The 16,240-nt window shown below is 39.2% G+C and overlaps 1 protein-coding gene across 3 annotated transcripts in view; it reads right to left on the reverse strand.

Annotated features, from left to right (window-relative positions):
* CPEB3 (cytoplasmic polyadenylation element binding protein 3) overlaps positions 1–16,240 on the reverse strand; it is a 208,777-nt gene that overhangs the window by 112,350 nt on the left and 80,187 nt on the right. For 2 of the 3 annotated variants that reach the window (XM_017894706.1, XM_017894705.1), the window contains one exon: positions 6,598–6,621. The exons of the other annotated variant lie outside the window; for it this stretch is intronic. In XM_017894706.1, the coding sequence (XP_017750195.1) occupies positions 6,598–6,621 (24 nt within the window). The remainder of the gene's footprint in view (positions 1–6,597; positions 6,622–16,240) is intronic. 3 annotated transcript variants of the gene reach the window in all.

Below are 16,240 nucleotides of genomic sequence, written 5' to 3' on the forward strand. Positions count from 1 at the left end.
TCTTTTTTCTTGTATATTTGTTTGAGTTCTTTGTAGATTCTGGATATTAGCCCTTTGTCAGATGAGTAGATTGCAAAAATTTTCTCCCATTCTGTAGGTTGCCTGTTCACTCTGATGGTAGTTTCTTTTGCTGTGCAGAAGCTCCTTAGTTTAATTAGATCCCATTTGTCAATTTTTGCTTTTGCTGCCGTTGCTTTTGGTGTTTTAGACATGAAGTCCTTGCCCATGCCCATGTCCTGAATGGTATTACCTAGGTTTTCTTCTAGGGTTTTTATGGTATTAGGTCTAACATTTAAGTCTCTAATCCATCTCCAAGGTTAATTCAGCAACCTGACACCATCTGTTAAATGCTACTGTTGATCCCATTCTCCAAGATACATCTTTAATTTGTTCACTTCTCTCTAACTCCACTGCCATCACCCTATCCTAACTATCCTCATCTCATGCCTAATATCACCTCCTAACTAGGCAACCCACTTCTCTTTCCACTCCACTCCAAATAGCAACTAGATGTGCTCTTTTAAAAAACATAAATCCAATCATTTAACCTTGCTTTAAAGTTTCAAAGATTTCCTCTTGTACTCGGACCAAGTTCAAAATCCTTACCAGGAGCTAATATCCAGCAAGATCAGATTCTCTTTCCTTCCTCCAAACTCATCTTAAGACATACTCCTCCAAAACCTACCAAGCATCAGCCATTCTAGGCTTCCTCAAAGTAAGCCCTTTCTTGCCTCAAGCCTTTTTTTTTTTAAAGAAACATGACTTTTTCAAAATATAATTCTCATATTACACAATTGATCCATTTAATCCAAATGGATCCATTTAATCCATTAGCAGTCCCTCTTCATTGTCCCCCAACCTCTCAGCCCTAGGCGACCACTAATTTCCGTTTTGTCTCAATACATCTGTCTATTCTGGACACTTCATATAAACGGTATCATACAAATATGTGACTTTTGAGATTGGCTTCTTTCACTTAGTGTAATGTTTTCGAGGTTTATGTTGCAGCATGTATCTGTATTGCCTCAAGCCTTTTACAAATGCAGTTCCTTCCACTTTCCCCTTTTAAACTACCTATCTGTCTCATAATATCTGAAATTCCCTTTAAAATATTCCCGGGGAGAAAGGGAAGAGAATATATGAAACAAAACTGGCAAAATGCTGATAATAATTGAAGCTGATGATGGATATATTGGTGGTCATTAAAGTATTCTATATTTGTATATATTTGAAAATTTCCTTAATAATAAAAAAGTTTTAGATAGCTGTCCCTCCATCCTTTCAGTTTGTTTAAATATCACCTCTTCAGAGGTGACCTCCCTACCTTGGAGGGACTCCCCTATTCTTTTCTGCCTAGTATTTATCACGACTGTTAAGAATAAAAATATTAGTTTCACGTATTTATTGTCTCTCTCCCTACTAGAGTGACCATTGAGCAATGTCAGAGACCACATCTGAAGTCTAGTACAGTATAGGTATGAAAACACTTAATGAGCAAAATTTGGGTGGAAGGCCCAGAAAATCCCTCCTTCAGTCTTTCTTTTGGTCCCTCCCAGATTAACTTCCCATAAAAGTGAAAAACTAGTCATCTTCCCCTCACTATTGTCTGTGCTCAAATTTTCCTATTACTATGAGCAGTAACATGTTCAGATATTATAACCATGAACATTCAGAAAATTCTCCGATTCATGTCCATGTTTTATTCTAGAATCATCCGTACCCTTAAACAAGTAAGCTCATACAACTGGGTTTGAATTAGCAGGATGGCATGCTTCTAGCATGGTCTCACTGGAATAGCTGATCTCTCTTCCCTTAAGCAGGCTTTTGACAGAAATACTCAACATCAACTCAGCACACAAGTTTGTCTGATTGGATTTTAGAACTTTTGTTATCAATTAAGTAACCAATTAATATCAATATATTTTATGAACTAAATATATGCAGGAGTACATTTATAACAGTAACTCTAATCATTCTTTGTATTTTTCCATTTGCATTGTTAAAAGGACCTTTTATATTCTCCTTACTGATCTATAACTAGGAAATTCTGTTAAACATCAAAAATACTGGCATGGGCCAGGTATGGTGGCTCACGCCTATAATCCCAGCACTTTGGGAGGCTGGGGTGGGCAGATCTCCTGGGGTCAGGAGTTCGAGACCAGCCTGGCCAACAAGGAGAAATCCCATCTCTACTAAAAATACAAAAACTAGCCGGGCATGGTGGTGCGTGCCTGTAATCCCAGCTACTCGGGGGGGCTGAGGCAGAAGAATTGCTTGAACTCGGGAAAGCGGAGGTTGCAGTGAGCCAAGATCGCGCCACTGTACTCAAGCCTGGGCAATGAAGCGAGACTCCATCTCAAAAAGCAAAAAACAAAAACAAAAATACTGGCATAGCCAATATGTCTACTTATGGACAAGAGTGTCACGGAGACCATAAAAACTCATGTAAATGAAAAGCACAATATATATTAAATATGTAGGCAAAAATCTTAAATGACACTACCTGGTAGCCTAGTTGTATTTTCTCATTTGCATTGTTAAAAGGACCTTTCATATTCTCCTTACTGCTCTATAACTAGGAAATTCTGTTAAACATCAAAAATACTGGCATAGCCAACATGTCTACTTATGGACAAGAGTTTCATGGAGACCATAAAAATTCATTCTCATGTGAAATGAAAAGCACAGCATATATTAAATGTGTAGGCAAAAGTCTTAAATGACACTACCTGGTAGACTAGTTTCTAACAGGGGTGGCAGCTGTATAGCAGGACACATATTACAGCTTATCAAAGGCAGAATACTACCAAAGAAAAATGATAAGATTCTTTGGTGTGATTCTTATTCCACAAATGAAATCAAGGTTTGTCTACTGGAACAAAATAAAAAGATATAAATTGGGTATTTTTAAACTATACATAACTGACATTTATTTTCAAATCTTATTCTTTCACATATAATTCTTCTCATTTCTCATTATTACTGCTTCAACTATATTACTAGAAGCACTTGGTTTGCTAAGAGTCTACCTTCAATGCCCCCATCCAAGCCTTGAGCTGATGTTCAAGTTATCTCCTGCTTTCATTACTTTATCATAAAACCCTCTTTCTAAAGCCTGACAATGTCTGTGTCCAGGAGTTTCACCTTCTGTTTCAAAAACATTCATTAAAGCAGCATAGATCGTCTTACTACCAGCTTCTCCTCTCCAGCTGGCCCCACAGCATACACTCAGAGATATGTACTCTAAGTATCTGGTCATGGCAATCTCATCTTTAAGCTTTCTTCTAAGGAGAAACACATACTAGAATGCCTTGCTTCCCATTCCTATTCCACTGTCCAAATAGGTCCTGAAATTCTACTTATCCCGGGAAACTTTTCCACACTTATCAGGAGAGGTGTAAAAGTTCACTGGCCGATAGAACTCAAAACTTTCACATACATTACATTCCCTTTATTTCTGTTCCTAGAAAATTTACCAACATGGCCAGGTGCGGTGGCTCGTCTGTAATCTCAGCACGTTGGGAGATGGGCGGATGGCTTGAGGCCAGGAGTTCAGGACCAGCCTAGCCAATATGGTAAAATATCATGTCTACTAAAAATACAAAAATTAGCCAGGTATGGTGGTGCAAGCTTGTAGTCCCAGCTACTTGGGAGGCTGAGGCAGGAGAATTGCTTAAACCCATTAGGCGGAGGTTGCAGTGAGCCAAGATTATGCCACTGCACTCCAGCCTGGGCAACAAAGTGAGACTCCATCTCAAAAAAAGAAAAAAGTTTACCAACATGTTTATGTAACACATAGAAAATGAGCTATAGCTCCAGTTCTATTCCTAATCATAGGTAGAGGGAAGTAACATACATCAGCAAGCTTAATTTTATGCTTTTGGGCAAGCCTAAATGTTAATTAGAGGAAAGGGATCAAAAATTATTTTAATCCCTGATCACATGAAAAAATAAGCATGAGGAAGTCTGCCAATTCATCAGAAGTATATTATGCAGAGTTGGCTCAAATGAACACATTTCAGAGAATGAGCGTTCTAGATATGAGATCTAGACATGCTTCATCCCATATGGTTATATCATTACATTTAAGGAAGACGACTTCTTTTTCAGCTTTGAAAATGAAAGACTTATGGAAAACATGGACAAAACATTTTCTGTCCATTCTTTTTTATTACAGAAAGCCAACATTCAGTCTTTCAGCATTTGTGCTTCTCTCTCTCTCTATCATTCTCTTCTTCATCTATACCTATCAAACTGCAGACCAAGAGCAGGGACCAAGTTATTCTAGGAAATATTTAGTATAGCACCTCATACAAAGAAGATAGTGACTTCTGAGAACAAGAAAATCAACCTCACAAATAGATAGGGAGAAAGTAAAATGAAAAAAGGATGAGTATTTTTTTCAGAAGCTTGGAAACTATAGGCGACTTTATATTCTTGATGTATAGTATTAATATGCTATTATTTATAAAATAAAATAATTTTAAAAAAATATGATGCCAAACTCTGCTCTGCATAAATGTAGGGTGTTATTTCAAAATAATCCTTATCAATAAGCACTTAATAAGTGCTAACTATACATACGGCCCAGTGTTAGGCACTAGAGACAACTATCCTCGAAGAACTTATCCCAGTTGAAGAATCAGGGCATACAGAAAAGGCAGGAAAAATGCCAAGACAACAGAATCAGAGGAAAACACGGTCTGCAAGGAACTGGGGAAGGCTTCCTGGAAAGGGTAAGGTTTGAACTAGTAAAATAAGGATAGTCCTTAGATACGTAGATGAAAGGAAGGGTGACCTATATGGCCAGACAGTGGGAAAGCAAATAGACTGGTCAGGGGAAGATGAGGTGAGAAAAATGAAGATAATGAGGTTGGTGAAAGAGGCAGAGGCCAGATCATGGGGACCCGGAATTGAGAATGGGGTTGACATAGACCAAGTGGTGTTTCAGAAAGATGAAGCTGTAGAAATGGAACAGGAGAAATAAAAATAGCAGAAATGAGAAGGACAAAACCTGAGAAAACTAGAAGGAAAAACTTGAAAAGATCTGGTGACTGATCAGCACGTGAGAAGAGGAAAAGTCAGTCCCTGCTGTCCATTCTCCAGATGGTGTCTATTTTCTATATAAAATAGTCCATTTCCTTTTTTTTCCTGACAGTGATCATTTTTCTGGCAACATGAAACAAATATGGTACAAAATATGTCTTAATAACATTATTTCTAGGCTTTAACTTTTTTAAATTTAAAAAGGCAATAAAATTTAATATTTATTTCCACAGATAGAAAATAATCATTTACACAAATGTTTTTCCACATGATGATGAAAAGCAAAAGGACTGTATGATCCACTGTACATACATATTAGCTTCTGCCAATAGTCACTCATTCAACAAATATTTGCTGTGAAATAAATGATAAAAGTACTGTTTGGATAAGCATAGGCAGAGAAGATTTTTAATATTTTTTAAAATAGCATAATAAAATACTACGAATTTAGCATCATTATCTTCTCTTCATGACTCAACTACAAAGTCAGAGACAGCCTGATGAATGGTAAACATTAGCAAATAAAGAGCCAAAAGACACAGATTGTGATCTTGACTCTGGCTTTAACTTGGTCACACAGCAAGTCAATTACTACTTCTCCTTCAGCTTCTGCAAATGAGCACCAAAGTAACTTACATTTGTGGAATACTTTTAATTTACATGGATAGCTTTTCATTTCCCTTTTTTTTTTTTTTTTTTTTTTTTTTTTTTTTAACTAGAACTTTGCTAATACTCTGAAGTAGGACAAGACTGGTTTTATTACCTCATAATTTACAGATAAGCATACCAAATCTAAATGATAAGTCAGTGATTACACCTACGTGTCTGACCCTAAGTCCCATATGCTTTCTACTACATCCGGCTTCTCCTAGCTACTTCGTAAAATTATTTGAAAAAACTACAGATATAGGAAATGCTTTAGAACAGTTACAGCATTACACAAATGAAAGTCGTATTGTTTCGTTTGGGTATGACCAGGAGAGAATGCAGGTTTTATGGGGACCAAAGCCTATTTTGGGGTCCCTCTTTAAGAAAAAGAACACAAAAATTAGGTAGACTTTGGAAGGAGTTTAAGCAAGTGAGAGGCCCTGAAACTTAAGCTTCATTGACCTCCGGCATAAATCTGACTCTGAATATAACAGAAAAAAATTCACCAGCCAATCTAATCAGATCAAGAATTGCCCTCCAAAACCAAGTTCTGCCTTCTAAGTTGTATGAAAAGAACACAATGAATACAGGGCAGAAAAATATATATGCTTGGCCTTTATTTCCTCATGTTTATTCACAATAAGCTACATAACAAAAAACTTTAAGGAGAAATAGTTTTGCTATATCTTTTTTATAATTAAAAGAACAAATTATCAACTAACGACAAAAAGTAATTTTAATGAAAGTGATAAATTATTTTGCTAAAATAAGATAGAACATCACACCATATAATAATTATTGTTTTACACACACACAGGTATAAATACACACACACATAAACACACTCATATTTACTCACAATTTGGCAAGCAAAAGATCTCATTTAAAAAAAAAAAAATTTACCTCGTCTCCGCCCATAGCTCCTGGCTGCATGTAAACATAGAAGAAAACCATGGGTATTTGTATCAAAATGGTGAATTTAGAAATTAAAAAAAAATTCACACAAAGCTTTTCTATGTATTCTTGGAATTATTTAATTGATATGAAGATACTGTTCAACTTGACTGCAAACACTATATTTTTTTAAAAAACCTTTATGAAGTACAAGCTAAAGCACAATCTTAAAAAGAAATTTAACTGGATATGGCAGCCACTGGAACAGATACAATAGATGTTTCAGAAGTCTTATGAGGGTTTATATTGGAGCCTGTTATCTATATCAGACATAGAGTACTTTAAAAAACTGATTTATAAATCTTCATTTGTACTTTATCTTACCACCAGATAAGAAAAAATTATTCATTCTAAATAACTAAAAACTGTACCATGCGGTGGTCACTCTGAATTTCTTACTACACACACATTCCCCCTAAACACACACACACTCTCTCTCTCTTCATAGATTCCCCTGAAAAATGTACAGAAATTTCACACAACTAGCTGTTACTTTACAGAATGTGTTTCTGTACAATTTTCAGTAAAGTTTCTCTTACTCTCTCCATTTACTTTTCATTCAGTATTACAGATGGGGAATGTAGTATATTTTGATCTACAAAACGAACTGCAAAAGTAAAATGAGATTAAGGCACTGGGTCCACCTCAGGCCATGCTTAATAATACAGTGCTATAAAGGTTTTCTTCCTCTTTAAAACTCCAGCCCTATAGAATGTATTGTTATAGTGTTTAATAGAGCTAGACTGTGGTACCATGTATCGCTAAAAGATCCTGTCATGTAAAATGATTTTCAGAGTGGAAAGTTTCTCAAATTTGAAACCTCAGTTTCCGGTTTTTTTTGTGTGTGTGTGTGTTTTTTTTTCTGAGATGGAGTCTTCCTCATTGCCCAGGTTGGAGTGCAGTGGTGCGATCTCAGCTTATAGCAAGCTCCGCCTCCCAGGTTCACGCCATTCTCCTGTCTCAGCCTCCCGAGTAGCTGGGACTACAGGCGTCCACCACCACGCCTGGCTAATTTTTTGTATTTCGATCTCCTGACCTCGTGATCTGCTCGCCTCAGCCTCCCACAGTCCTGGGATGACAGGCGTAAGCCACCACGCCCGGCCAGGTTCTATTTTTAAAAACGATTTAGAGCTTAATCCATTTCTTAAAAGCATAACAGGCTGGGTGTGGTGGCTCACACCTGTAATCTCAGCACTTTGGGAGGCCAAGGCAGGAAGATTGTTTGAGGTCAGAAGTTTGAGACCAGCCTGGCAAACATGGTGAAACCTCATCTCTGCTAAAGATACAAAAAATTAGCTGGGCATGGTAGCGCATGCCTGTAATTCCAGCTACTCAGGAGGCTGAGACAGAAGAATCGCTTCAACCTGGGAGGTAGGGGTTGCAGTGAGCTGAGATCACACCACTGCACTCCAGCCTGGGCGACAGAGCAAGACTCTGTCTCAAAATAAATAAATAAAATTAAATAAGTAAATAAATAAAGGTGTGAAATGTCACACAACTAGCTTATACTGAAGAAGGAAGATACTTTGGGGTTATATTTACAGTGTATTATGTTAAGCATCAAAGAAAACTATTTCTGACCGGGCACAGTGGCTCACGTTTCTAATCCCAGCACTTTGGGAGGCCAAGGCGGGCAGATCACCTGAGGTCAGGAGTTTGAGACCAGCCTGGCCAACATGGTGAAACCACATCTCTACTAAAAATACAAAAATTAGCCAGGCGTGATGGCGGGCGCCTGTAGTCCCAGCTACTCAGAAGACTGAGGCAGGAGAATTGCTTGAACCCAGGAGGTGGAGGTTGCAGTGAGCCAAGATCACGCCTCTGCACTCCAGTTTGGGTGACAGAGCGAGACTCCATCTCAAAAAAAAAAAAAGAAAGAAAGAAAGAGGCCAGGCGCGGGGCTCACACCTGTAACCCCAGCACTTTGGGAGGCTGAGGCAGGCAGACAACAAGGTCAGAAGATCGAGACCATCCTAGCTAACATAGCGAAACCCCGTCTCTACTAAAAATACAAAAAAATTAGCCAGGCGTGGTGGTGAGCGCCTGTAGTGTGATGGCGGGCGCCTGTAGTCCCAGCTACTCAGAAGACTGAGGCAGGAGAATTGCTTGAACCCAGGAGGTGGAGGTTGCAGTGAGCCAAGATCACGCCTCTGCACTCCAGTTTGGGTGACAGAGCGAGACTCCATCTCAAAAAAAAAAAAAGAAAGAAAGAAAGAGGCCAGGCGCGGGGCTCACACCTGTAACCCCAGCACTTTGGGAGGCTGAGGCAGGCAGACAACAAGGTCAGAAGATCGAGACCATCCTAGCTAACATAGCGAAACCCCGTCTCTACTAAAAATACAAAAAAATTAGCCAGGCGTGGTGGTGAGCGCCTGTAGTCCCAGCTACTCGGGAGGCTGAGGCAGGAGAATGGAGTGAACCCACGAGGCGGAGCTTGCAATGAGCCGAGATTGTGCCACTGCTCTCCAGCCTGGGCAACAGAGCAAGACTCCGTCTCGAAAAAAAAAAAAGAAAAGAAAAGAAAATTATTTATTCCATAGGAAAAATAATTCAGACTTTTCAGCCAGAGGGTTGAAATACCACTAGGTCAATCTCATCTTCTACTACTTTCCACTTTTCCTCAGGCATCAGACATGCCCTCACTCCACACCTTTAACTTCTTCACTTTCCCACTACTCAAATATTAGAAAGGATTATCCAGCGCAAGCTCTATTTTTTTCCCTGATTCCTTCTGTACTATAACCCTCAACAAAAACAATCTTTTTTTTTTTTTTTTTTTTTTCTGAGATGGAGTCTCACTTGCTCTGTCACTCAGGCTGGAGTGCAGTGGCACAATCTTGGCTCATTGCAACCTCTACCTCCCAGGGTCAAGCGATTCTCCTGCCTCAGCCTCCCAAGTAAATGGAATTACAGGTGCCTGTCACCATGCCTGGCTAATTTTTGTATTTTTAGTAGAGATGGGGTTTTGCCATGTTGGCCAGGCTGGTTTTGAATTCCTGACATCAAGTGATCCCCACCTCGGCCTCCCAAAGTGCTGGGATTACAGGGGTGAGCCACTCTGCCCAGCTGAAAAAAATCTCTTCTGAATTTACATAGCTATTACTGTTTACATAATTTACAAAAGGGGGTGCATTCCAAAAACAATTTAAGGGACTTTTATACTGTTTATTATTTGGAACCTAGAATTCCTCTTCTTACAAAAAGTATAATAAATGGTAGGTAGCTTCCTAGCTTGACCCTTCCCCCAAATTTGCTTCATCCACAATTATATGGATGAATATAACACTTAAAAAAAGATGAAATAAATTTTGACATCCTATCACTTGTCTCTTTGTCCCTTCTTCCCATCCCCAATGATGTTATGCTGCCTGAGAACCCAATGAAAAATCTCTATTGAGAAAGGAAATACTCCTCATTTTAAAATTACTTCTCTCCCAAACAACAAATTCATTTTTTTCCCATTATATGTGATTTCTGGCCAGATACCCAATGAAAACAAATCTGACTGCAATACTAAGGTACAAATGACTCATTGGACATTAACACCCATAAAGGATAAATGAGAATGTTGTTCACACAAGTCTTCAACCACTAAACATCCAAGTAATATAGATGAAGTTAATAGATCTAGACAGGCTTAGGGGTGGAGGGTAGCATGTTGAATTTGGGAGCGAGGAAGAATTACAAAAGACCTACCTGGGAGTTTTGTTGGTTTGTTTTTTTGAGACAGGGTCTCACTCTGGCACAAACGCTGGAGTGCAGTGGCAAGATCTCTGCTCACTACAACCTCCACCTCATGGGCTCAAGCGATTCTCCCACGTCAGCCTCCCAAGCAGCTGGGATCACCACCCCTAGCTAATTTCTGTGTCTTTTGTAGAGACAGGGTTTCACCATATCACCCAAGCTGGTCTCCTGGACTTCAAGGGATCCACCCACCTCGGCCTCCCAAAGTGCTGGGACTAATTGGTTCATGATGGTTGGGAACTCTGATATCAGAGAGACAGGATGGCATACAGAATAGGTAATCAATATCAAGTAGTGATCTATCTGAGATGCTTAGATTTTTTCTTTTTTTTTTTTTGTTTGTTTGTTTGTTTTGTTTTGTTTTGTTTTCTGAGACGGAGTTTTGCCCTTGTTGCCCAGGCTAGAATGCAATGGCATGATCTCAGCTCACTGCAACCTCCGCCTCCCAGATTCAACTGATTCTCCTGCCTCAGCCTCTTGAGTAGCTGGGATTACAGGTGTCTGCCACCTTGCCCAGCTAATATTTTGTATTTTTAGTAGAGACACGGTTTCATCATATTAGCCAGGCTGGTCTCGAACTCCTGACCTCAGGTGATACACCCTCCTTGGCCTCCCAAAGTACTGGGATTACAGGCATGAGCCACCACGCCCAGTGGTTTAGATTTGTTTTTATCATTCATTGTGGAATTTATTATGTACTACCTTGGTCCTGTTACACTGATTATCATAGCAGCTAATGAGTGCTTCCTATGCGCCAGGAACAGTTCAAAATGCTTCACATGTATCGCCCAGGCTGGAGTGCAGTGGCATGATCTTGGTTCACTGCAACCTCCACCTCCCAGTTCAAGCGATTCTTCTGCCTCGGCCTCCCGAGTAACTGGGACTAGAGGCGTGCACCACCATGCCGGCTAATTTTTGTATTTTTAGTAGAGACGGAGTTTCACTATATTGGCCAGGCTGGTCTCAAACTCCTGACCTTGTGATCCACCCACCTCGGCCTCCCAAAGTGCTAGGATTACAGGCGTGAGCCACCACGCCTGGCTGACTCCACATTTTTATTTATTTATTTACTTATTTTATTTTTTTATTTCTTGAGATGGAGTCCCGCTCTGTTGCCCAGGCTGGAGAGCAGTAGCCGGATCTCAGCTCACTGCAAGCTCCGCCTCCGGGGTTTACGCCATTGTCCTACCTCAGCCTCCCAAGCAGCTGGGACTACAGGCGCCCGCCACCTCGCCTGGCCAGTTTTTTGCATTTTTTAGTAGAGACGGGGTTTCACCATGTTAGCCAGGATGGTCTCGATCTCCTGACCTCGTGATCCGCCCGTCTCGGCCTCCCAAAGTGCTGGGATTACAGGTGTGAGCCACCGCGACTGGCTAACTCCACATTTTTAAAGAGGGAGTAATGTGACTTATTTCATTTTTCTAATATCCTATCTATGCTAAGATGGATTTATACCAGATATAACAAGACACAATATTCTTTCAAAGGTCTATCTACTCCCTCTAGGAACTTTAATTCTCAATTATCAACTTTTTTTTTTTTTTTTTTTTTTTGCGACAGAGTCTCGCTCTGTTGCCCAGGCTAGAGTGCAGTGGCACGTTCTCGGCTCACTGCAAGCTCCGCCGCCCAGGTTCACGCCATTCTCCTGCCTCCGCCTCCCAAGTAGCTAGGACTACAGGCGCCCGCCACCTTGCCCAGCTAATTTTTTGTATCTTTTAGTAGACACGGGGTTTTGCCATGTTAGCCAGGATGGGCTTGATCTCCTGACCTCGTGATCTGCCCGCCTCGGCCTCCCAAAGTGCTGGGATTACAGGCATGAGCCACCGCGCCTGGCCAATTATCAACTATTACCAGTCTTACAGATAGAATTCTTTTTTCTTTTTTTTAAGACATAGAATTCTTTTACTGTTTCATATATATTAAGCAATTCAGAGCCCATACAAATTACCTCTAATTTTTATAAATCAGAGTAGTATTACCCTTGGCTAGAGACAGTAACCAGAGAGGAGCCTAAGGGTGTAGTTTGGGGTGTTAGTAATGTTTTGGTCTTGATCCAGGTATGAGTTACATGGGTGCGCTGAATTTGTGATACTACATTGAGCAATATATTAAACCTATGTATTTATGATTTGTGTACTGTTTGTATTTGAATAGTTAAAAATGAAACATTACAAATATTTTAATTAGCTCACTGGTTATAAAAATAGTACAGAAAATCCACAGTGCTAATATTTTGTAGCTTTTAAATCATAAACCTGAATAATTAAAAATGGAAAAAAATACTTATTTCCAATCCATCAGAATAAAAATTAAAAGGTACATGTATTTTACAGGTGGAAATACAAGAATTATTCCAAAAGTGGATTTGTATGGTCAGTGACAAGTACACTGTGAACAGCACTCTCATGTTAATGGCATGGTACTTTGCTGGGCATATGAGGTAACACTAAAATAGATCATCTGTTATTCCTTATGACTTGGCCTGCACTAAGTTTTAATGGTTGCATTCTTATAAATGTGACTTCCCAAGGAAAGGGCATGTTATGCTCTACTCTTTGTTTTTTTTAAGACTTTATATTTTAGAGCCTTTTAGGTTCACAGTAAAATTGAGAGGAAGGCCCAGAGATTTCGTGTATGCCCCCAGTCCCACACTTGCATAGCTTCCCCAATTATCAACATCCCCCACCATAGTACATTTGTTAAAACTGATGAACCTATTCTAACACATCATAATCATCCAAAGTCTACAGTTTACATTAGGGTTCACTCTTGGTGTATATTCCATGGGTTTTGACGAATGTGTAACGTGTATCCACCGTTACAGTATCATATAGAATAGTTTCACTGCCTTAAAAATCCCCCGTGCTCGGCCAGGTGCAGTGGCTCACACCTGTAATCTCAGCACTTTGGGAAGCCAAGGCGGGCAGATCACCTAAGGTCAGGAGTTTGAGACCTGCCTGGGCAACACGGTGAAACCCCGTTTCTACTAAAAATACAAAAACAGCCGGGCATGGTGGCGCATGTCTGTAATCCGGGAGGCTGAGGCAGGAGAATCTCTTGAACCTGGGAGGCGGAGGATGCGGTGAGCTGAGATTGAGCCACTGCACTCCAGCCTGGGCAACAAGAGTAAATCTCCATCTCACCAAAAAAAAAAAAGAAAAGAAAAAAATCCCCTATGCTCCATCTATTCATCCCTCCCTCTCCCTTAACCTCTGGCAACCACTGATCTTTTTACCATCTTCATAGTTTTGTCTTTTCCAGAATGTCATATAGTTGGAATCATATGAAACCTTTTCAGATTGTCTTCTTTTACTTAGTAATATGCATTTAAGGTTCCTGCATAATTTCATGGCTTCATAGCTCATTTGTTTACAGTGCTGAATAACATTCCATTATCTGGATGTACCACAGCTTATTTACATCTTGGTTGCTTCCAAGTTTTGGCAATTATTAATAAAACTGCTCTGAACATCCATGTGCAGGCTTTTATGTGGATATATGTTTTCCACTTCTTTGGGTAAATACCAAGAAGTGCAACTGCTGGACTGTATGGTAAGAATAGGTTTAATTTTGTAAGAAATTGCCAAACTGCTGATATGGTGTTTACATCTAAACGAACTCTTCTGTTACATGGATTCCTCTGAATTTGAGGAAGTCTCTCTAAGCAAGGTAACATCATATACAGATTCCATGATACTGGCTGGAAAAATGAGAAAGAGCAAGAAAAAAAGAAAAGGGGAAGGGAGAGAGGGAGGAAGGGAAGATGTGTAGGTAGGTAGGTAGAGATAGATAGATATTCACTCGATTGTGGATCAGTGCAGCACACAACATTTTCAAAATAGGCAGAGCCCCTGGAATGCTGTGCCTGATGAAAAAGGAAGAAAGATTCAAAGAATTTAGTATAACATTTTATTAATTGGCATGGAAGTTTTTGTCAAAACTATTAAAAGTCACTGTAGGAGATGCTAGGCACAGTGGCTCACGCCTGTAATCCCAGCACTTTGGGAGGCCAAGGCAGGCAGATCATCTGAGGTCGGGAGTTCGAGACCAGCCTGACCAACATAGAGAAACCCTGTCTCTACTAAAAATACAAAATTAGCCGGGCATGGTGGCACATGCCTGTAATCCCAGCTACTGGGGAGGCTGAGGCAGGAGAATCGCTTGAACCCGGGAGGCAGAGGTTGCATTGAGCCAAGATTGCACCATTGCACACCAGCCTGGGCAACAAGAGCAAAAAAAAAAAATCACTTTCCTTGTGATAAAATCAGTTTTTAAGAAACACCTTGCAACTTATTTTTTGAATCACCATTTCAGTAGGCATCGTAAAACTATTCAAACATCTAACGTTCCCTTTCAGCTTGCCTTGGAGTATTAGTCATAGAAAAAATTTCACTTAAGATGGGTTAAGATCTTAAAGTTTGAATCAAAATGTCCCCCTTTCCCTCATTAGACTATAAATTCTTACACAGCAGGAGCACTGGGGTTTGTCTCTAAATGCTCCTCCTATATCTTTTTCTTACAATGGCAGATAAGACACTTTTAACCCAATGTTTGATGCTTGATAGCATTTCTCAAACTAGACAAGTTATAACTGAAAAGATCAATTTCTCCATGAATAACATGAAAGTGGCAGGTAAAAAAGATGCTTGAAGGGGAAGGATATATATTCATCTGCTACATTCACATTAAGTATTTGTTTTATTTTTGTTTTTGTTTTGTACATATTAAGCATTTGGATATCTTAAAACTCCTTCCTTCCCTTCTCTTTCACTCTTACACATTCTTCTCAGAAAAATCTTCTTTCCATTGTATTTGCAAACCTAAAAACTAATACTAATGACCGATAAGCAAAATACTAGCATTACTGGGGTATTTTATAAAGGAGAATGACTATCATAAAGTAAAATAATAACTTATTGATAATTTATCATGTTCCAGGCATATGCTAAGTACTTAATATGTCTTCTAATTCCCAAGGCAGCTATCATTATACACATTTCCAGATGGGCAAACCAAGGTCCAGAGAAGATGACTGGCCCAAAGTTATGCAGCTACTAAGCAGCAGAGCTGGGACTGAATTCAGGTTTAGTCTGGCTCTAAAGCACCTACTTTAAGTCAAGATATTATTTACAGTCAATAAAATTTATCCACTTTAAGTATACAATCTGATTAATTTTGATAATTATATATAGACATATAACCACCACCATTCTAATCAAGATATGACAGTTCAACACCTTTGAAAATTTCTTTGTGTGCTTTTGCAGTTGATCCCCTCCCCTAACTCATGGTTCCTGGCAAGCATTAATCTCCCTTCTCACCATAGTTTTGTTTGCCTTTTCTATGATTTCACATTAATGAAACCAATATGTTTGACTTCCTTCACTTAGCATGTTTTTGAGATTAATTCATGCTGTTACATGTATAAGCATTTTGTTTCTTTTTATTGCTGAGTAGTATTTCATAGTATGGACAAACTACAATTTATCCATTCACCAGTTGGTAAACATTTGAAAAACCCTCACTTTTACCAGTAAGACTGAAGAATCAGTATTTCGAATCTAGAAAGACCTTGAAAGTACCCAGAAATTATCTTCAGAATTTTCACAGGCTCCATTATCCTGTTTTTCAGCAGCACAATCCAAAATTTAAGAAAACAAACTTCTCACCCCAATTTTCTTTTTTAAATTTTATTTCATTATTACTAACAGAACATTACTGTTTTCTACTAATTATTACACTTAAAACTGTTATTTTATGAATTAAAATACAGGGATACCTCAGAGATATTACAGTCTTAGGGGTCCAAACCACTGTAATACAGCAAATATCACAGTAAAGCAAGTCA

This window comes from Rhinopithecus bieti, unplaced genomic scaffold, assembly GCF_001698545.2.
Source record: "Rhinopithecus bieti isolate Rb0 unplaced genomic scaffold, ASM169854v2 scaffold_25740, whole genome shotgun sequence".
In the NCBI taxonomy this organism is placed as follows: Eukaryota; Metazoa; Chordata; class Mammalia; order Primates; family Cercopithecidae; genus Rhinopithecus; species Rhinopithecus bieti.